We start from the raw sequence: 23447 nt of genomic DNA, 5'->3' as shown, positions 1-23447 counted from the left end.
GATGAGAGCGCGCTGCTGCGATTTTCCGCGCACTCGTAACATTCAGCCCACTGAGTGGTGCCAGAGAACTAGAGCATTGCAACTATTACAGTCTTGTTCAAAAAAGGGTGTAAGCATAAAACCAGCAACTACAGGCCAGTTAATTTAACCTTAGTGATGGGAAAGCTTTGAGAAACGATAATCCAGGACACAATTAAAAGTCACTTGGAGAAATATGAATTAATTAAGGAAAGCAAGCATGGATTTGTCAAGGGCAAATCATGTTTAACTAATTTGATTGAGTTTTTTGATGAGGTAACAGAAAGGGATGATGAGGGTAATGCAGTTGATGTGGTGTACATGGACTTCCAAAAGGTGTTTGATAAAGTGCCACATAATAGGCTTGTCAACAATGTTGAAGCCCATGGAATAAAAGGGACAGTGGCAGCAGGGTTACAAAGTTGGCTGAGTGACAGGAAACAGAGAGTAGAGGTGACCGGTGACCGGTTGTTATTCGGACTGGAGGAAGGCAGACAGTGGTGTTCACTAGGGCTCAATACAAGGACCACTGTTTTTCTTGATATACATTAATGACCTAGACTTGGGCATACAGGGCACAATTTCAAAATCTGCAGATGGCAGAGAACTTGCAGGTATTGTGAATAGTGAGGAGAATAGTTATAAACTTCAAGAGTCATAGAGTTATACAGCACAGAAACAGGCCCTTCAGCCCATCAAGCACCTATCTATTCTAATCCCATTTTCCAGCACTTGGCCTGTAGCCTTGTATGCTATGGCATTTCAAGTGCTCATCAAACTACTTCTTAAATGTTGTGAGGGTTCCTGTCTCTACCACCCCTTCAGGCAGTGTGTTCCAGATTCCAACCACCCTATGGGTGAAATTATTTTTCCTCAAAACCCCTCTAAACCTTCTGCCCCTTACCCTAAATCTATTCCTCCTGGTTATTGATCCCTCTGCTAAGGGAAAAAGTTTCTTCCTATCTAACCTATCAATGCCCCTCATAATTTTGTATACCTCAATCAGGTCCCCCCTCAGCCTCAGAGGACATAGGCTAGTGGAATGGGCAGATAGGTGGCAGAGGAAATTTAATGCAGAGAAGTGTGAAGTGATACAGTTTGATAGGAAGAATGAGGAGAGGCAATGTAAAATAAAGGACACAGTTCTAAAGGTGGTGCAGGAACAGAGAGATCTAGGGCTAAAAGTGTGCAAATTACTGAAGATATCAGGGCAGATTGAGAAACTGGTTAAAAGGCATTTGGGATCCTGGGCTGTATAAATAGAGGCATAGAGTACAAAAGCACTGAAGTTATGATAAATAAAAGCAAAATACTGCAGATGCTGGAAATCTGAAATAAGAACAAGAAATGCTGGAAATACTCAGCAGGTCTGGCAGCATCTGTGGAGAGAGAAGCAGAGATAACGTTTCAGGTTGGTGACCAGTTCTGACAAAAGGGTCACAGACCTGAAACGTTAACTCTGCTTCTTTCTCCACAGATGCTGCCAGACCTGCTGAGTATTTCCAGCACTTTCTGCTTTTATTTTGATTTGATAGAGCTGTTCATTCAAAATCATGAGGGGTCTGGGCAGCGTCGATAGAGAGAAACTGTTCCCACTAACAGAAGGGTTGAGAACTAGAGAGCACCAATTTCAGGTGATTGGTATAAGAACCAATGGTAACATGTGGAAAAACCCTTTTACGCAGCAAGTGGTTACGTTCTGGAATGCACTCTCTGAGAGTGCGGTGGAGGCAACTTCAATCATGGCTTTCAAAAGGGAAACAGAAAAGCACTTGAACTGAAAAAAGTTACAGGGCTATGGGGAAAGGGTGAGGGAGTGGGACTAGTTGAGAGCTGGCAGTTCAAATGGCCTCCTTCTGTACTGTGACCATTCTAAGATTCTCTGATAACAGAAGTCCTGTATACAAAGTAAAACATGATCTAAAATATACCCCTTACCCCTTGTCTATTTATTCCTGTCCTGCTAAATCCCACTGGGCAGTGGCGAGCACCATGTGGGAAAGGATGGTGTGAATAATTAGCTATGAAATAAAACAGTATCTACTTCTTGTTTAGCAAACCAGCACTACGACAACTGTATACTTTGGACACTTTTTAAGGTGGTGTTTAGCTTTAAACAGTACACTGGAAGATGTTTAAAAGTGACACAGGGACATTGGGCAAAGAGAGAACATTTATAGTGCATCTCACAACATCTTCAGGAATGTCAAAGCAAGCCTGTCACACTTAATTAATTATATTTGAAATGTATTCACTGTTGTGTAAAATGGTAACCAGAAATGCACACAGCAAGATGTCACAAACAGCAAATGAGATAAATAACCAATTAACAACCATTTTGTTGGTGTCTGTCACAGGATGAATGTTGGACAGCATACATGGAGCTCCTGCTCTTCATAGTGCAATGGAATCCACTCTGCTGGACACAGTTTCCCTCCTGCCCAATCGACTTTAAGGACTTATCACTTATCTACAGCCCGATATTTGAGGCATCATCTCTGGCACGCTGCCTGGGGATGCCCATTAGGTGTCCACAGCTCGCCGGTTCATTATAATGAGTCCTGAGGCTGAATGTTAGGTGGGTCTCAGGCCTATACATTCAGGAACAAGACTGGTTCTCTGCACCCCTGTGTACCCATATGTGGGCTGGAAAGAATTGTTAACCCTATGTACTCAAGTCCTGAACCCACATCCTTCTTAGAGATGAGAGTGTTATTACTAATCCAAATTGACCAGGAGCTGGGAGAACCCGTGGTTTAAATTCTGAATGATATAGATGCAGGAGCCTGCCTCACCTTCGGTTCCTTGTAAGATTGTACACTGGGAATGTAAAGTGTGAAATCTTCAGATTTAGGAAACACTGCTGAGATAGCTCTTAATGTCCAACCTTGTTTCCTACAATATTCTGATGACAATTTGTATGAGATGGTCTTCGGTGGAGCTGAAATAATCAGAGTAATGAATGAATGGAAGAACAGCTAACACTGGGAGGTAAGCCGGATTTTAGCAGATTTTTTTATAAACAATATAATTTATGTTATTTTCCTTTATTGTAATCTCCACACACAACTTTCAACTTATCTAATGAAATCTATCTCACACACACACACACACACACACACACACACACACACACACACACACACACACACACACACACACACACACACACACACACACACACACACACACACACACACACACACACACACACACACACACACACACCTGTTGTCCAATGCAGTCAACATCAGTTACAACTGATACAAAAGCAAAATACTACAGATGCTGGAAATCTGAAATATAAACAGAAATTGTTGGAAAAACTCAGCAGGTCAGGCAGCACCTATGGAGAGAAGTACAGAGTTAACATTTCAGGTCAATGACCTTACATTAGAACTCAGTGTTCACAATTGAATTCAAGTCCCCATTTGTGATTACGGAATCTTTTTTTGGTCAAAGTTACTAAAAGGAGGCACTTCAGTTGGTAATATACCATGTGCTGCCCAGCTCACTCATGGGTTCCGATTCATTCAGTGTTCCAGTACTACCTATTTGGTCAATAATGAAGACAGCATCAGAGTCCCACATTCACTTTTCATAAAGGTTTTTTCAATCTATAATAATGGTCATTTTTTGCCTGTCCAGACTGTTTTGAGGGGCACTTCTGTTGGTGGATTTATTTGGTAGGTGGTGCCTGGCACCATGGAGGCATATAGGAAAGGAGGAGGACTGGAGTTTGTGATGCACGTGCAGCTGTGGCAGTAGCAGAGTGAGGGTGTTGTGGAGAACAAAAACAGTGGAAGGTAGGGGCAGCCCAACAATAAAGTTACCCTGGCTGGAGAGATTGTTTCTATTAGGGATGGGATTGATGGGAGGGATGGGGATGGCAGAAGATGAATGGAAGGAATGGGATGGGAATGGCATGAGAGGGATGGCATGGGATGGGGATGGCTGAGATCATGGAATTGGTTAAGTGTGGCAAAATGGTGGGAACAATTATTTGACACAACTTATTATTCGAAAGCTGTTCTCTGTGCTAACAATGCAGATTCACTAGATTTGAGTGAAAAAGATTTAGAAAAACAGTCAGGTGAATTAAAAGAATACATCAGTGCTGATTCTGTAGATGAACATGATGATAACAGTCTATACCCTCCAGAGTTTCTATACAGTCTAACTCCAATGGGCAGGTCACCGCACAAACTTAGACTCAAGGAAGGAGCAGTTATAATGTTGCTGCAAAACCTGAATCCTAAACAAGGACTTTGTCATGGAACAAGATTGGTAGTTAGGAAGCTGCTTACTTCGATGATAGATGCTGAAATTATAACAGGCAGATTTCATGAAATAGAGCATTTATTCCTCGAATAATATTGAGCCCATCAGATGTAAACCTGCCTTTTCAACTCCGGGAGAAAACAGTTCCCAATCAGACTTTCATATTCTATGATTATAAACAAGTCACAAGGCGAGAATCCTGACAAAATGTATATTTATATTCCTAGTCTTGTTTTACACATGAACAGCTTTATGCAGCTTTTTCCAGAATGGGAGGTTTTGATTCTGTTAAAATCTTGGTAAAAGAATAACCAGAAATCCTGTATTTAAAGAAGTACTGTAGCAATAACGATACTAATTTGACCGCAAATGTTTTGCGGGTCTCTGCTAGTCCTATAATATTTCCAATTTGGCAACAGTGGCTATTGTTCATTGAAATGGCCCTCCATCCTCCCACCTTAGGTAGTTAACCAGACTACAAGAGAACATAAGAAATAGGAGCTGGAGGAGGCCATTCTGCCCCTCGAGGAGGTTAACCCCATTCAATAAGAGCATGGCCTCTACTCCACTTTCCTGTCTGCCTCCCATAACCCTTGACTCCCTTGTCAATCAAAAATCTGTCCAACTCAGCCTTGAATATATTCAACGATCCAGGCTCCACTCCTCTCTGGGGAAGAGAATTCCAAAGATTAACCACCCTCTAAGAGAAGAAATTCCTTCTCATCTCCATCTTAAATGGGAGGCCCCTTGTTCAGAAGCTGTACCCTCTAGTTCTAGATTCCCTCACGAGGGGAAACATCCTCTCAGCAACTAACCTGTCAAAACTCCTCAGAATCTTATACGTTTCAACAAGATCGCCTCTCATTCTTCTAAACTCCAATGAGTATAGGCCCAACCTGCTCAACCTTTCCTCATAGGACAACCCCTTCATCCCAGGAATCAATTTAGTGAACATTTTCAGAACTGCCTCCAATGCAAGTGTATAGCTCCTTAAATAAGGAGATCAAAACTGTACACAGTACTCTAGATGCGGTCTTTCAAATGCCCTGTACAGTTGTAGCAAGAGTTCTCTACTTTTATACTCCATCCTCCTTGCAATAAAGGCCAACATTCCATTTGCCTTCCTAATTACTTGCTGTACCTGCATACAAACCTTTTGTGACTCATGTACAAGGACACCCAGATCCCTCTGTTCCGCAGCATTCTGTAGTCTCTCTCCAATTAAATAATATTTTGCTTTTCTATTCTTCCTACCAAAATGGACAACCTCACAAGTGAATTGAGGATCAGGAAAGTTCCTTCTAAGTCATCTCTGCAGCTTGACTTTGACACAATTAGATAATGCATTAGCTTATTGCCACTTTCCAGAAAAGTCTGAATTCTACCGCAACATAAAGGCAGTGGAGAGGAAGCAGATCCTAAAAGGCTTCTTTTGGTCATCTTTTCTGCTGTTGGAACTCTGGTCAAATGAGTGTGTGTGTAAAGGGAGGATCCTGGCATGCCCTCATTTACTTTGTATCTTCATATTTAAGTAAATCTGTCAAGCGAGCTGATGCCAGTAGCAGAAAGACGTCTGCAATGCACAAACATTCTCAGTTTTTTCCTTTGTTACCTCGAGACTTGACGATTCCAATGCGCTCCTGGTCGGCCTCCCACCTTGCACACTCCCACCTTGCACCCTCCCACCTTGCACCCTCCCCCCTTGCACCCTCCCACCTTGCACCCTCCCCCCTTGCACACTCCCACCTTGCACCCTCCCAACTTGCACACTCCCACCTTGCACCCTCCCACCTTGCACCCTCCCACCTTGCAGCCTCCCACCTTGCAGCCTCCCCCCTTGCACACTCCCACCTTGCACCCTCCCCCCTTGCACCCTCCCACCTTGCACCCTCCCATCTTGCACACTCCCACCTTGCACACTCCCACCTTGCACCCTCCCCCCTTGCACCCTCCCACCTTGCACCCTCCCACCTTGCAGCCTCCCCCCTTGCACCCTCCCACCTTGCAGCCTCCCCCCTTGCACCCTCCCACCTTGCACCCTCCCACCTTGCAGCCTCCCCCCTTGCACCCTCCCACCTTGCACCCTCCCACCTTGCACACTCCCCCCTTGCACCCTCCCACCTTGCATACTCCCCCCTTGCACCCTCCCACCTTGCACACTCCCCCCTTGCACCCTCCCACCTTGCAGCCTCCCCCCTTGCACCCTCCCACCTTGCACCCTCCCACCTTGCAGCCTCCCCCCTTGCACCCTCCCACCTTGCACACTCCCCCCTTGCACCCTCCCACCTTGCACCCTCCCACTTTGCGGCCTCCCCCCTTGCACCCTCCCACGTTGCACCCTCCCACCTAGCACCCTCCCCCCTTGCACCCTCCCACCTTGCACCCTCCCACTTTGCGGCCTCCCCCCTTGCACCCTCCCACGTTGCACCCTCCCACGTTGCACCCTCCCACCTAGCACCCTCCCACCTTGCACACTCCCACCTTGCAGCCTCCCACCTTGCACCCTCCCACCTTGCAGCCTCCCACCTTGCACCCTCCCACCTTGCACCCTCCCCCCTTGCACCCTCCCACCTTGCACACTCCCACCTTGCACCCTCCCAACTTGCACACTCCCACCTTGCAGCCTCCTACCTTGCACCCTCCCACCTTGCACACTCCCACCTTGCACCCTCCCCCCTTGCACCCTCCCACCTTGCACCCTCCCACCTTGCACCCTCCCACCTTGCAGCCTCCCACCTTGCACCCTACCACCTTGCAGCCTCCCACCTTGCACCCTCCCCCCTTGCACACTCCCACCTTGCAGCCTCCCACCTTGCACCCTCCCACCTTGCACACTCCCACCTTGCACCCTCCCCCCTTGCACCCTCCCACCTTGCACACTTCCACCTTGCAGCCTCCCACCTTGCAACCTCCCACCTTGCAGCCTCCCACCTTGCACTCTCCCACCTTGCACCCTCCCCCCTTGCACCCTCCCCCCTTGCACCCTCCCACCTTGCACACTCCCACCTTGCAGCCTCCCACCTTGCAGCCTCCCACCTTGCACCCTCCCACCTTGCAGCCTCCCACCTTGCACCCTCCCACCTTGCACCCTCCCCCCTTGCACCCTCCCACCTTGCACACTCCCACCTTGCACCCTCCCAACTTGCACCCTCCCACCTTGCAGCCTCCCACCTTGCACCCTCCCACCTTGCACACTCCCACCTTGCACCCTCCCCCCTTGCACCCTCCCACCTTGCACCCTCCCACCTTGCACCCTCCCACCTTGCAGCCTCCCACCTTGCACCCTACCACCTTGCAGCCTCCCACCTTGCACCCTCCCCCCTTGCACACTCCCACCTTGCAGCCTCCCACCTTGCACCCTCCCACCTTGCACACTCCCACCTTGCACCCTCCCCCCTTGCACCCTCCCACCTTGCACACTTCCACCTTGCAGCCTCCCACCTTGCACCCTCCCACCTTGCAGCCTCCCACCTTGCACTCTCCCACCTTGCACCCTCCCCCCTTGCACCCTCCCCCCTTGCACCCTCCCACCTTGCACACTCCCACCTTGCAGCCTCCCACCTTGCACCCTCCCACCTTGCAGCCTCCCACCTTGCACCCTCCCCCCTTGCACACTCCCACCTTGCAGACTCCCACCTTGCACCCTCCCACCTTGCAGCCTCCCACCTTGCACCCTCCCAACTTGCACCCTCCCACCTTGCGGCCTCCCACCTTGCACCCTCCCACCTTGCGGCCTCCCACCTTGCACCCTACCACCTTGCAGCCTCCCACCTTGCACCCTCCCCCCTTGCACACTCCCACCTTGCAGCCTCCCACCTTGCACCCTCCCACCTTGCGGCCTCCCACCTTGCACCCTACCACCTTGCAGCCTCCCACCTTGCACCCTCCCCCCTTGCACACTCTCACCTTGCGGCCTCCCACCTTGCACCCTACCACCTTGCAGCCTCCCACCTTGCACCCTCCCCCCTTGCACACTCCCACCTTGCAGCCTCCCACCTTGCACCCTCCCACCTTGCAGCCTCCCACCTTGCACCCTACCACCTTGCAGCCTCCCACCTTGCACCCTCCCAACTTGCACCCTCCCACCTTGCGGCCTCCCACCTTGCACCCTCCCACCTTGCGGCCTCCCACCTTACGGCCTCCCACCTTGCACCCTCCCACCTTGCGGCCTCCCGCCTTGCAGCCTCCCACCTTGCACCCTCCCACTTTGCGGCCTCCCACTTTGCACCCTCCCACGTTGCACCCTCCCACCTTGCGGTCTCCCACCTTGCACCCTCCCACCTAGCACCCTCCCACCTTGCAGCCTCCCACCTTGCGGTCTCCCACCTTGCAGCCTCCCACCTTGCACCCTCCCACGTTGCACCCTCCCACCTTGCGGTCTCCCACCTTGCAGCCTCCCACCTTGCACCCTCCCACGTTGCACCCTCCCACCTTGCGGCCTCCCACCTTGCACCCTCCCACCTTGCAACCTCCCACCTTGCACCCTCCCACGTTGCACCCTCCCACCTTGCACCCTCCCACCTTGCGGCCTCCCACCTTGCGGCCTCCCACCTTGCAGCCTCCCACCTTGCACCCTCCCACTTTGCGGCCTCCCACTTTGCACCCTCCCACGTTGCACCCTCCCACCTTGCGGCCTCCCACCTTGCAGCCTCCCACCTTGCACCCTCCCACTTTGCGGCCTCCCACTTTGCGGTCTCCCACCTTGCAGCCTCCCACCTTGCACCCTCCCACCTTGCAGCCTCCCACCTTGCACCCTCCCACCTTGCACCCTCCCCCCTTGCACCCTCCCCCCTTGCACCCTCCCACCTTGCACACTCCCACCTTGCAGCCTCCCACCTTGCAACCTCCCACCTTGCAGCCTCCCACCTTGCACCCTCCCCCCTTTCACACTCCCACCTTGCAGCCTCCCACCTTGCACCCTCCCACCTTGCACCCTCCCCCCTTGCACCCTCCCCCCTTGCACCCTCCCACCTTGCACACTCCCACCTTGCAGCCTCCCACCTTGCACCCTCCCACCTTGCAGCCTCCCACCTTGCACCCTCCCCCCTTGCACACTCCCACCTTGCAGACTCCCACCTTGCACCCTCCCACCTTGCAGCCTCCCACCTTGCACCCTACCACCTTGCACCCTACCACCTTGCAGCCTCCCACCTTGCACCCTCCCACCTTGCGGCCTCCCACCTTGCACCCTCCCACCTTGCGGCCTCCCACCTTGCACCCTACCACCTTGCAGCCTCCCACCTTGCACCCTCCCCCCTTGCACACTCCCACCTTGCAGCCTCCCACCTTGCACCCTCCCACCTTGCAGCCTCCCACCTTGCACCCTACCACCTTGCAGCCTTCCACCTTGCACCCTCCCAACTTGCACCCTCCCACCTTGCGGCCTCCCACCTTGCACCCTCCCACCTTGCGGCCTCCCACCTTGCACCCTACCACCTTGCAGCCTCCCACCTTGCACCCTCCCCCCTTGCACACTCCCACCTTGCGGCCTCCCACCTTGCACCCTACCACCTTGCAGCCTCCCACCTTGCACCCTCCCCCCTTGCACACTCCCACCTTGCAGCCTCCCACCTTGCACCCTCCCACCTTGCAGCCTCCCACCTTGCACCCTACCACCTTGCAGCCTCCCACCTTGCACCCTCCCAACTTGCACCCTCCCACCTTGCGGCCTCCCACCTTGCACCCTCCCACCTTGCGGCCTCCCACCTTACGGCCTCCCACCTTGCACCCTCCCACCTTACGGCCTCCCACCTTGCACCCTCCCACTTTGCGGCCTCCCACTTTGCACCCTCCCACGTTGCACCCTCCCACCTTGCGGTCTCCCACCTTGCACCCTCCCACCTAGCACCCTCCCACGTTGCACCCTCCCACCTTGCAGCCTCCCACCTTGCGGTCTCCCACCTTGCAGCCTCCCACCTTGCACCCTCCCACGTTGCACCCTCCCACCTTGCGGCCTCCCACCTTGCACCCTCCCACCTTGCAACCTCCCACCTTGCACCCTCCCACGTTGCACCCTCCCACGTTGCACCCTCCCACCTTGCGGCCTCCCACCTTGCGGCCTCCCACCTTGCAGCCTCCCACCTTGCACCCTCCCACTTTGCGGCCTCCCACTTTGCACCCTCCCACGTTGCACCCTCCCACCTTGCGGCCTCCCACCTTGCAGCCTCCCACCTTGCACCCTCCCACTTTGCGGCCTCCCACTTTGCACCCTCCCACGTTGCACCCTCCCACAATGCACCCTCCCACCTTGCACCCTCCCACCTTGCACCCTCCCACGTTGAACCCTCCCATCTTGCACCCTCCCACCTTGCGGCCTCCCACCTTGAGGCCTCCCACTTTGCAGCCTCCCACCTTGCACCCTCCCACCTTGAGGCCTCCCACTTTGCAGCCTCCCACCTTGCACCCTCCCACGTTGCACCCTCCCTAAACTTGAGTTCATCCATAACTCTGCTACCTGTATCCTAACTTGCACCAAGTCCTGTTCACACATCACCCATGTGATCGCTGATCTACATTGGCTCTCAATCCAGCAATGCCTCAATTTTAAAATTCTCATCCTTGTTTTCAAATCCCTCCAAGGCCTCATCCTTCCCCATCTTTGTAACCTCCTCCAGTCGTACAACTCTCCAAGATATCGGTGTTCCTCTAATTCTGGTCTGTTGACACGTCACAGATTTTCACTACTCCACCATTGACAGCTGTGCCTTCAACTGGCTCAGCCAAGCTCTCCATCTCTCTCTCCTCCTTTAAGAGATTACCTCTTTGACCAAGCTTTTAGAACTATCTTAATATCTCCTTATGAGGCCCGGTGCCAATTTTGTTTGATAATACTTCTGTGAAGCGCATCAGGACATTTTACTAGATTAAAGATGCTCCATAAATATATGCTGTTGCTGATGGTGGGCCTTCTAATCTGCATTCCACAGCTATTGAGACTATCCTGATTACTGACATCTCCGAACCCCTGACCAAGAGGACCATTGTTAAATCTCTCTGCCAATAGGGAAAACTAGCAAGGAAGCGAAAAGCAAAGAACTGCAGGTGCTGGAAAGACAGGCTTGCACCCTGTCATCTCCTTCTGGATCATGCCTTTGCAAAGAAGGTCTGGAAAGAGATGCAGTGGTTTTTGTCCAGGTTTATCCCAAGCAGCTTCGTAACACAGGGGTCTGTGCTCAATGGGCAGTTCCCGAGGACATAGACCGAGACAAACATCAGCAGCTGCTGGAGGACCATCAACCCTGTGAAAGACTCTCTTTGGTCTGCCCAATACTGTTGTTCTTCCAATGCAAACAGCTGTCCACGCCCAAGTGTCATAAGCTGGCACATTCCAAGGTCCAGGACTATGTGCTGAGGGATGTACTAAAGTTTGGGGCCACCGCTACAAAGGCTCAATGGGGAAGGGTCACACTCTAAGGCTCTCTCACCATCGATACACCGAAGGGCTGGAACCTGTGCAAAACCCCTTGGGGCTGTATGCACCAGAGAATATTTGACATAAAATGTAAATATATATTGTAAAATATAACATGTAATTGTAAGTCTAGTGAGACACCTCATTTCTACAGTCATAGAATCACAGAGTTATACAGCACAGAAAAAGGCCCTTCGGCCCATCATGTCTGTGTGGGCCATCAAGCACCTATCTATTCTAATCCCGTTTTCCAGCACTTGGCCCATAGCCTTGTATGCTATGTACTGTATTGAAAGAAACTGAACTATATTGCACTTTATATAATGCCAAATTTGAACTGTTACGGTAATGTATTGTTACGACCAGGTGAGAGGGGTCTCAGGGTCTAGAGAGTTTTAAAATTCCTCTAACAAAATTACTTATGAGATTTTCATAGCTGAGCTGTACTTTAAGAGCCCTCAGCCACTGGTCAAAAGCCAACTGCTTATTTCTCTCAAACTCCAGGTCAGTTTGATTAGCTTGCCTCTTGAGGGTTCTAAACTTCTGGCGATAGGCTTCCAGTACTAACTTATGTGCCTCGAGGATAGCATTTTTTGTCAGTTCATAATTTGGTGAACTCTCATCTGGCAACATGGAATAAACCACATGGGCTTTTCCTACTAATTTACTCTGTAACAGCAGTGTCCAAACCTCAGCAGGCTACTTTAACTGCCTTGCCAGTTTTTCAAAAGACACAAAAAATGCTTCCACGTCTCCCTCATTGAATTTTGGGATCAGTTGGGAGAGTTTTAACAATTCTGTACCCAGCCCTGAATTATGCTCCTCCTTATTAGCCATGCTTTCACTGGGGTTACTCTGTCGCCCCCAAGTTAACACAAGCCGCTTCAGTTCTCTCTCTTCGCATTCTTTCTGGAAGGTTCTTTCTCTTTCTCTCTCCTCTCTTGCTTTCTCTCTCTCTCTCCTCTCTCTCTTTTCCTCCACATTCCTTCTGGAAGGCTCTTTCTTTCTCTCGCTCCTGTCTCTCTTTCTTTTTCTCTTTCCTCAAATTCAAGTTTCCTCTGTTCCAATTGTATCTTTGCTAACAATATCCTGTCAGAGTCTGCTTCTAACAGTGTTTCTGCTTCTTCAGATTCAAGGGAAAAATGGTTGGCCACTAGCCTTAGGAGTTCAGACTTCCTAGCCTTGCTGCGCACAGTGATCCCACACTGCTCAGCCATTTTCTTCAACTCCTCCATAGACAGTGCTTTTAACTTATATCGACTTACTTCACCCTGGCTTGGAGAGCTACTGGCTTCACTTGCAGACATGTTAGTATTCAATCACACACAACCACAAGAAAACTTGTATTTAAATCTTTTCTCTTTTTTTTGATTGTGAACAATTTGGCTTCCCACTTCCAATTTCTCTTGTTTGTCTGTGGGTCAAATCCGGGATGGTAGCCGCCAAATTTCTGTTATGACCAGGTGAGAAGGGGTCTAGAGGTTTCCTCTCAGCCTTTGCCTGGTTTAACCGTAACAGGGTTTAATTTTTAAAAACACCATGTTTTAACTCCCCCTCAGTGAATCCTTGTTCACTGCTTTCCAATGGTAAGGCAAAGAAATCAATTCAGACAGGATTTCTTCGATCTAAACAAGAATGGTAGAAGTTTATTCATCTTAAACTTTAACGGTTAACGACTATGAATATGCAACGCAACCACACTAGCATGCATATGCGATAAAGACACATGCAGATAGAGACAGAGAAGATAGAAGGAATAAAGGGGAAACGTTTGAGGCAACATCTGGTAGTTACAGTCCTTTGAGTTCAATGTGGAGTCTTTGGTTGCCGGTAAGTCTTGCAATTCGTTGGGGCCCAGTTCACGCATGTCTTTTCTCTCTCTCTCTCGAGGTTTACGTGTCTTCCGTGGGTCTGGTGGCTTGGGAGAAAGCGAGAGAGAGAGAGAAGGAGAGAGGCTTCCTTGCTCCAGCTTCAGTTTCAACTGCCTTCTGTCTTTTCTCTGTGGCAAAATTCAAAAAACCCCAGGTTGCCCAGCAGGTTAGTCATGTGACTAGCAGGTGAGACCCACTTCTGTTTGTGGATTCTACCATCTTAGCAGTCATCCTGTAATGTGAGCTTCCTCACCTTCAACGTCTGGTGATCACAGTCCATTTTGGGTTAAGTGGACCAGGTAATAGTCCTTTGTCTCTCCAAGCACTGTCTGTTAGTATGCAAATGGTTTTCCAGTCAAGTGTCTGGTGATTTTTGTTAACAAGTCCTTTCTTCATCCAGCAACAGTTTAAAATCAATGTTCACATGATAAAATTAATATGCCTCATTCTTGGCAGGTGGGGGTCTGCATGACAGTACTTCTACAAAATTTATGAATAAAGTATATTTTTTTGAAAAAAACGGACTGGCTGGTGCCCCATCAAAACACTATGCTGTCGGGGCAGTCTGCACCTTTAGTATTGACCACTCTATCATCTTCCCGGTTTCTGGCCTGCTAGATCCTACACCGTTTTGCAAGCTTTTTAGTCTTCAATTTCTACCTGCCTTACCAATCTTATCCCCCCACCCCCTCCGTCCACCCAAAACCAGCTCAGCTATTCAAACATTCTCAGTGACTTGTAAATATTTTTAATTTCTCTCATTTAGCCTCCTATTGCGTCTTGTTGAATTCACTTCAGCCATGTGACTGTGAGTGTGGATGTGTATGCATTTGTGTGAGTGTGTGGATGTGTATTCGTTTGTGTTTGTGTGTGTGTGAATATGTATGCATTTGTGTTTGTGTGTGTGTGTGGATGTCTATGCATTTGAGTTTGTGTGTGAGTGACTGTGTTTGTGTTTGTGTGTGTGTGGATGTGTATGCATTTGTGTTTGTGTGTGTGTGTGTGGATGTGTATGCATTTGTGTTTGTGTGTGCGTGTGTGTGTGGATGTGTATACATTTGTGTTTGTGTGTGGGTGTGCATGCATTTGTGTTTGTGTGTGCGTGTGTGTGTGGATGTGTATGCATTTGTGTTTGTGTGTGCGTGTGTGTGTGGGTGTGCATGCATTTGTGTTTGTGTGTGTGTGTGGATGTGTATGCATTTGTGTGTGTGTGTGTGGATGTGTATGCATTTGTGTGTGTGTGTGTGTGTGGATGTGTATGCATTTGTGTGTGTGTGTGTGGATGTGTATGCATTTGTGTTTGTGTGTGTGGATGTGTATGCATCTGTGTTTGTGTGTGAGTGAATGTGTTTGTGTGTGTGGATGTGTATGCATTTGTGTGTGTGTGTGGGTGTGCATGCATTTGTGTTTGTGTGTGTGTGTGTGTGTGTGGATGTGTATGCATTTGTGTGTGTGTGTGTGAATGTGTATGCATTTGTGTTTGTGTGTGTGTGTGTGTGAATGTGTATGCATTTGTGTTTGTGTGTGTGGATGTGTATGCATCTGTGTTTGTGTGTGAGTGAATGTGTTTGTGTTTGTGTGTGTGGATGTGTATGCATTTGTGTGTGTGTGTGGGTGTGCATGCATTTGTGAAGTGTGTGTGTGTGTGTGTGTGTGTGGATGTGTATGCATTTGTGTTTGTGTGTGTGTGTGAATGTGTATGCATTTGTGTTTGTGTGTGTGGATGTGTATGCATCTGTGTTTGTGTGTGAGTGAATGTGTTTGTGTGTGTGGATGTGTATGCATTTGTGTGTGTGTGTTGGTGTGCATGCATTTGTGTTTGTGTGTGTGTGTGTATGTGTGTGTGTGGATGTGTATGCATTTGTGTTTGTGTGTGTGTGTGTGGATGTGTATGCATTTGTGTTTGTGTGTGTGTGTGTGGATGTGTATGCATTTATGTTTGTCAGGATGTGTATGCATTTGTGTGTGTGTATTTGTGTATGTGCGGGTGTGTAAGCATTTGTGTGTGTGTGTGAATGTGTATGTATTTGTGTCTGTGTGTGGGTGTGTATGCATTTGTGTTTGTGTGTGTGTGTGTGGATGTGTATGCATTTGTGTGTGTGTGTGGGTGTGTATGCATTTGTGTTTGTGTGTGTGTGTGTGGATGTGTATGCATTTGTGTTTGTGTGTGTGTGTGTGCGTGGATGTGTATGCATTTGTGTGTGTGTGTGTGTGGGTGTGTATGCATTTGTGTTTGTGTGTGTGTGTGGATGTGTATGGATCTGTGTTTGTGTGTGAGTGACTGTGTTTGTGTTTGTGTGTGTGTGGATGTGTATGCATTTGTGTGTGTGTGTGGGTGTGTATGCATTTGTGTTTGTGTGTGTGTGTGTGGATGTGTATGCATTTGTGTGTGTGTGTGTGTGTGAATGTGTATGCATTTGTGTTTGTGTGTGTGGATGTGTATGCATCTGTGTTTGTGTGTGAGTGAATGTGTTTGTGTGTGTGGATGTGTATGCATTTGTGTGTGTGTGTGGGTGTGCATGCATTTGTGTTTGTGTGTGTGTGTGTGTGGATGTGTATGCATTTGTGTTTGTGTGTGTGGATGTGTATGCATTTATGTTTGTCAGGATGTGTATGCATTTGTGTGTGTGTGGTTGTGTATGTATTTGTGTATGTGCGGGTGTGTAAGCCTTTGTGTGTGTGTGTGAATGTGTATGTATTTGTGTCTGTGTGTGGGTGTGTATGCATTTGTGTTTGTGTGTGTGTGTGTGTGGATGTGTATGCATTTGTGTGTGTGTGTGGGTGTGTATGCATTTGTGTTTGTGTGTGTGGATGTGTATGCATTTGTGTTTGTGTGTGTGCGTGGATGTGTATGCATTTGTGTGTGTGTGTGGATGTGTATGCATTTGTGTTTGTGTGTGTGGATGTGTATGCATTTGTGTTTGTGTGTGTGTGTGGATGTGTATGGATCTGTGTTTGTGTGTGAGTGACTGTGTTTGTGTTTGTGTGTGTGTGGATGTGTATGCATTTGTGTGTGTGTGGGTGTGTATGCATTTGTGTTTGTGTGTGTGTGTGTGGATGTGTATGTATTTGTGTTTGTGTGTGTGTGTGTGCGTGGATGTGTATGCATTTGTGTGTGTGTGGATCTGTATGCATTTGTGTTTGTGTATGTGTGTGTGGATGTGTATGCATTTGTGTTTGTGTGTGTGGATGTGTATGCATTTGTGTTTGTGTGTGTGTGTGGATGTGTATGGATCTGTGTTTGTGTGTGAGTGACTGTGTTTGTGTTTGTGTGTGTGTGGATGTGTATGCATCTGTGTTTGTGTGTGAGTGACTGTGTTTGTGTTTGTGTGTGTGTGGATGTGTATGCATTTGTGTTTGAGTGTGTGTGTGAATGTGGATGGATTTGTGTGTGTGTGTGTGAATGTGTATGGATTTGTGTGTGTGTGTGTGTGGATGTGTATGCATTTGTGTTTGTGTGTGTGTGTGTGGATGTGTATGCATTTGTGTGTGTGTGTGGATGTGTATGCATTTGTGTTTGTGTGTGTGTGTGTGGATGTGTGTGCATTTATGTTTGTCAGGATGTGTATGCATTTGTGTGTGTGTGGTTGTGTATGTATTTGTGTATGTGTGAATGTGCAAGCATTTGTGTGTGTGTGAATGTGTATGCATTTGTGTTTGTGTGTGTGTGTGTGGATGTGTATGCATTTGTGCATCTGTGTGGATGTGTATGCATTTGTGTTTGTGTGTGTGTGTGTGTGTGTGTGTGGATGTGTATGCATTTGTGTTTGTGTGTGTGTGCGTGGATGCGTATGCATTTATGTTTGTGTGTGTGTGCGTGGATGTGTATGCATTTGTGTGTGTGTGTGGATGTGTAAGCATTTGTGTGTGTGTGTGGATGTGTATGCATTTGTGTGTGTGTGGATGTGTATGCATTTGTGTGCGTGTGAATGTGTAAGCATTTGTGTGCGTGTGAATGTGCATGCATTTGTGTGAGTGTGAATGTGTAAGCATTTGTGTGTGTGTGATGTGTATGCATTTGTGTTTGTGTGTGTGTGTGGATGTGTATGCATTTGTGTTTGTGTGTGTGTGTGAATGTGTATGCATTTGTGTGTGTGTGGATGTGTAAGCATTTGTGTGCGTGTGAATGTGTAAGCATTTGTGTGCGTGTGAATGTGTATGCATTTGTATTTGTGAGTGTGTGTGTGTGTGTGAATGTGTATGCATTTGTGTGTGTGTGGATGTGTAAGCATTTGTGTGTGTGTGGATGTGTATGCATTTGTGTTTGTGTGTGTGGATGTGTATGCATTTCTGTTTGTGTGTGTGTGTGTGAATGTGTATACATTTGTGTGTGTGTGGATGTGTAAGCATTTGTGTGCGTGTGAATGTGTATGCATTTGTGTGTGTGTGGATGTGTCAGCATTTGTGTGTGTGTGAATGTGTATGCATTTGTGTGTGTGAGAATGTGTAAGCATTTGTGTGTGTGTGTGTGGGTGTGTATGCATTTGTATTTGTGTGTGTGTGTGTGAATGTGTATGGATTTGTGTGTGTGTGTGTGGATGTGCATGCATTTGTGTGTGTGTGTGGATGTGTATGCATTTGTGTTTGTGTGTGTGTGTGTGGATGTGTATGCATTTGTGTGTGTGTGTGTGAATGTGTATGCATTTGTGTGTGTGTGTGGATGTGTATGCATTTGTGTTTGTGTGTGTGTGGATGTGTATGCATTTGTGTTTGTGTGTGTGTGGATGTGTATGCATTTATGTTTGTCAGGATGTGTATGCATTTGTGTGTGTGTGGTTGTGTATGTATTTGTGTATGTGTGAATGTGCAAGCATTTGTGTGTGTGTGTGAATGTGTATGCATTTGTGTTTGTGTGTGTGGATGTGTATGCATTTGTGCGTCTGTGTGGATGTGTATGCATTTGTGTTTGTGTGTGTGTGTGTGGATGTGTATGCATTTATGTTTGTGTGTGTGTGCGTGGATGTGTATGTATTTGTGCGTGTGCGAATGTGCAAGCTTGTGTGTGTGTGAATATGTATGCATTTGTGTGTGTGTGGATGTGTAAGCATTTGTGTGTGTGTGTGGATGTGTATGCATTTGTGTGTGTGTGGATGTATAAGCATTTGTGTGCATGTGAATGTGCATGCATTTGTGTGTGTGTGAATGTGTATGCATTTGTGTTTGTGTGTGTGTGTGGATGTGTATGCATTTGTGTTTGTGTGTGTGTGTGTGTGGATGTGTATGCATTTGTGTTTGTGTGTGTGTGTGTGAATGTGTATGCATTTGTGTGTGTGTGGATGTGTAAGCATTTGTGTGCGTGTGAATGTGTATGCATTTGTGTGCGTGTGGATGTGTATGCATTTGTATTTGTGAGTGTGTGTGTGGATGTGTATGCATTTGTGTTTGTGTGTGTGTGTGTGAATGTGTATGCATTTGTGTGTGTGTGTGTGGATGTGTATACATTTGTGTGTGTGTGGATGTGTAAGCATTTGTGTGCATGTGAATGTGTATGCATTTGTGTGTGTGTGGATGTGTAAGCATTTGTGTGAGTGTGGATGTGTATGCATTTGTGTGTGTGTGTGTGTGGATGTGTATGTATTTGTGTGTGTGTGTGGATGTGGATGCGTATGTATTTGTGTGTGTGTGTGGATGTGTATGCATTTGTGTGTGTGTGTGTGTGGATGTGTGTGTGTGGATGTGTATGCATTTGTGTGTGTGTGTGGATGTGTATGTATTTGTGTGTGGATGTGTATGCATTTGTGTGTGTGTGGATGTGTATGCATTTGTGTGTGGATGTGTATGCATTTGTGTGTGTGTGTGTGTGTGTGTGGATGTGTATGTATTTGTGTGTGTGTGTGTGGATGTGTCTGCACTTGTGTGTGTGTGTGGATGTGTATGCATTTGTGTGTGTGTGTGGATGTGGATGTGTATGTATTCGTGTGTGTGTGTGGATGTGTATGCATTTGTGTGTGTGTGTATGTGTATGTATTTGTGTGTGTGTGTGGATGTGTATGTATTTGTGTGTGTGTGGATGTGTATGCATTTGTGTGTGTGTGTGTGTGTGGATGTGTATGTATTTGTGTGTGTGTGTGGATGTGTGTGTGTGTGTGGATGTGTATGTATTTGTGTGTGTGTGTGTGTGTGTGTGTGTATGTGGATGTGTATGTATTTGTGTGTGTGTGGATGTGTATGCATTTGTGTGTGTGTGGATGTGCATGTATTTGTGTGTGTGTGGATGTGTATGCATTTGTGTGTGTGTGTGGATGTGTATGTATTTGTGTGTGTGTGTGTGTGTGTGTGTGTGTGTGGATGTGTATGTATTTGTGTGTGTGTGTGTGTGTGTGTGTGTGTGTGTGTGGATGTGTATGTATTTGTGTGTGTGTGGATGTGTATGCATTTGTGTGTGTGTGGATGTGCATGTATTTGTGTGTGTGTGTGGATGTGTATGCATTTGTGTGTGTGTGTGTGTGGATGTGTATGTATTTGTATTTGTGTGTGTGTGTGGATGTGTATGTATTTGTGTGTGTGTGGATGTGTAAGCATTTGTGTGTGGATGTGTATGCATTTGTGTGTGTGTGGGGATGTGTATGTATTTGTGTGTGTGTGTGGATGTGTAAGCATTTGTGTGTGTGTGGATGTGTATGCATTTGTGTGTGTGTGTGGATGTGTAAGCATTTGTGTCTGTGTGGATGTGTATGATGTGTAAGCATTTGTGTGTGTGTGTGGATGTGTATGTATTTGTGTGTGTGTGTGGATCTGTAAGCATTTGTGTCTGTGTGGATGTGTATGTATTTGTGTGTGTGTGTGGATGTGTAAGCATTTGTGTGTGTGTGGATGTGTATGCATTTGTGTGTGTGTGTGGATGTGTAAGCATTTGTGTCTGTGTGGATGTGTATGATGTGTAAGCATTTGTGTGTGTGTGTGGATGTGTATGTATTTGTGTGTGTGTGTGGATCTGTAAGCATTTGTGTCTGTGTGGATGTGTATGTATTTGTGTGTGTGTGTGGATGTGTAAGCATTTGTGTGTGTGTGGATGTGTATGTATTTGTGTGTGTGTGTGGATGTGTAAGCATTTGTGTCTGTGTGGATGTGTATGTATTTGTGTGTGTGTGTGGATGTGTAAGCATTTGTGTCTGTGTGGTTGTGTATGTATTTGTGTATGTGTGAATGTGCAAGCATTTGTGTGTGTGTGTGAATGTGTATGCATTTGTGTTTGTGTGTGTGGATGTGTATGCATTTGTGCGTCTGTGTGGATGTGTATGCATTTGTGTTTGTGTGTGTGTGTGTGGATGTGTATGCATTTATGTTTGTGTGTGTGTGCGTGGATGTGTATGTATTTGTGCGTGTGCGAATGTGCAAGCTTGTGTGTGTGTGAATATGTATGCATTTGTGTGTGTGTGGATGTGTAAGCATTTGTGTGTGTGTGTGGATGTGTATGCATTTGTGTGTGTGTGGATGTATAACCATTTGTGTGCATGTGAATGTGCATGCATTTGTGTGTGTGTGAATGTGTATGCATTTGTGTTTGTGTGTGTGTGTGGATGTGTATGCATTTGTGTTTGTGTGTGTGTGTGTGTGGATGTGTATGCATTTGTGTTTGTGTGTGTGTGTGTGAATGTGTATGCATTTGTGGGTGTGTGGATGTGTAAGCATTTGTGTGCGTGTGAATGTGTATGCATTTGTGTGCGTGTGGATGTGTATGCATTTGTATTTGTGAGTGTGTGTGTGGATGTGTATGCATTTGTGTTTGTGTGTGTGTGTGTGAATGTGTATGCATTTGTGTGTGTGTGTGTGGATGTGTATACATTTGTGTGTGTGTGGATGTGTAAGCATTTGTGTGCATGTGAATGTGTATGCATTTGTGTGTGTGTGGATGTGTAAGCATTTGTGTGAGTGTGGATGTGTATGCATTTGTGTGTGTGTGTGTGTGGATGTGTATGTATTTGTGTGTGTGTGTGGATGTGGATGCGTATGTATTTGTGTGTGTGTGTGGATGTGTATGCATTTGTGTGTGTGTGTGTGTGGATGTGTGTGTGTGGATGTGTATGCATTTGTGTGTGTGTGTGGATGTGTATGTATTTGTGTGTGGATGTGTATGTATTTGTGTGTGGATGTGTATGCATTTGTGTGTGTGTGGATGTGTATGCATTTGTGTGTGGATGTGTATGCATTTGTGTGTGTGTGTGTGTGTGTGTGGATGTGTATGTATTTGTGTGTGTGTGTGTGGATGTGTCTGCACTTGTGTGTGTGTGTGGATGTGTATGCATTTGTGTGTGTGTGTGGATGTGGATGTGGATGTGTATGTATTTGTGTGTGTGTGTGGATGTGTATGCATTTGTGTGTGTGTGTGGATGTGTATGTATTTGTGTGTGTGTGGATGTGTATGCATTTGTGTGTGTGTGGATGTGTATGCATTTGTGTGTGTGTGTGTGTGTGGATGTGTATGCATTTGTGTGTGGATGTGTATGCATTTGTGTGTGTGTGTGTGTGGATGTGTATGTATTTGTGTGTGTGTGTGGATGTGTATGTATTTGTGTGTGTGTGTGTGTGGATGTGTATGCATTTGTGTCTGGATGTGTATGCATTTGTGTGTGTGTGTGGGTGTGTATGCATTTGTGTGTGTGTGGATGTGTATGTATTTGTGTGTGTGTGGATGTGTAAGCATTTGTGTGTGGATGTGTATGCATTTGTGTGTGTGTGGGTGTGTCAGCATTTGTGTGTGTGTGGATGTGTATGCATTTGTGTGTGTGTGTGTGTGTGGATGTGTATGTATTTATGTGTGTGTGTGGATGTGTATGTATTTGTGTGTGTGTGTGGATGTGTAAGCATTTGTGTGTGTGTGGATGTGTATGTATTCGTGTGTGTGTGTGGATGTGTATGCATTTGTGTGTGTGTGTATGTGTATGTATTTGTGTGTATGTGTGGATGTGTATGCATTTGTGTGTGTGGATGTGTATGTATTTGTGTGTGTGTGGATGTGTATGCATTTGTGTGTGTGTGTGTGTGTGGATGTGTATGTATTTGTGTGTGTGTGGATGTGTGTGTGTGTGTGGATGTGTATGTATTTGTGTGTGTGTGTGTGTGTGTGTGTATGTGGATGTGTATGTATTTGTGTGTGTGTGGATGTGTATGTATTTGTGTGTGTGTGGATGTGCATGTATTTGTGTGTGTGTGGATGTGTATGCATTTGTGTGTGTGTGTGGATGTGTATGTATTTGTGTGTGTGTGTGTGTGTGTGTGTGTGTGTGTGTGGATGTGTATGTATTTGTGTGTGTGTGTGTGTGTGTGTGTGTGTGGATGTGTATGTATTTGTGTGTGTGTGGATGTGTATGCATTTGTGTGTGTGTGGATGTGCATGTATTTGTGTGTGTGTGTGGATGTGTATGCATTTGTGTGTGTATGTGTGTGGATGTGTATGTATTTGTATTTGTGTGTGTGTGTGGATGTGTATGTATTTGTGTGTGTGTGGATGTGTAAGCATTTGTGTGTGGATGTGTATGCATTTGTGTGTGTGTGGGGATGTGTATGTATTTGTGTGTGTGTGTGGATGTGTAAGCATTTGTGTGTGTGTGGATGTGTATGCATTTGTGTGTGTGTGTGGATGTGTAAGCATTTGTGTCTGTGTGGATGTGTATGATGTGTAAGCATTTGTGTGTGTGTGTGGATGTGTATGTATTTGTGTGTGTGTGTGGATCTGTAAGCATTTGTGTCTGTGTGGATGTGTATGTATTTGTGTGTGTGTGCGGATGTGTAAGCATTTGTGTGTGTGTGGATGTGTATGCATTTGTGTGTGTGTGTGGATGTGTAAGCATTTGTGTCTGTGTGGATGTGTATGATGTGTAAGCATTTGTGTGTGTGTGTGGATGTGTATGTATTTGTGTGTGTGT

At 47.1% G+C, this 23447-nt stretch overlaps 1 protein-coding gene across 3 annotated transcripts in view; it reads right to left on the bottom strand.

Annotated features, from left to right (window-relative positions):
* LOC137374090 (glutamate-rich protein 6-like) overlaps nucleotides 1–23447 on the bottom strand; it is a 132375-nt gene that overhangs the window by 58734 nt on the left and 50194 nt on the right. For all 3 annotated transcript variants that reach the window (XM_068039846.1, XM_068039847.1, XM_068039848.1), the window contains exon 11: nucleotides 2814–2959. In XM_068039846.1, the coding sequence (XP_067895947.1) occupies nucleotides 2814–2959 (146 nt within the window). The remainder of the gene's footprint in view (nucleotides 1–2813; nucleotides 2960–23447) is intronic.

This window comes from Heterodontus francisci, chromosome 10 (genome assembly GCF_036365525.1).
Source record: "Heterodontus francisci isolate sHetFra1 chromosome 10, sHetFra1.hap1, whole genome shotgun sequence".
NCBI classification, from domain to species: Eukaryota; Metazoa; Chordata; class Chondrichthyes; order Heterodontiformes; family Heterodontidae; genus Heterodontus; species Heterodontus francisci.
Note: the sequence above shows the minus strand (reverse complement) of the source record. Positions and strands in the feature narration are given on the sequence as shown.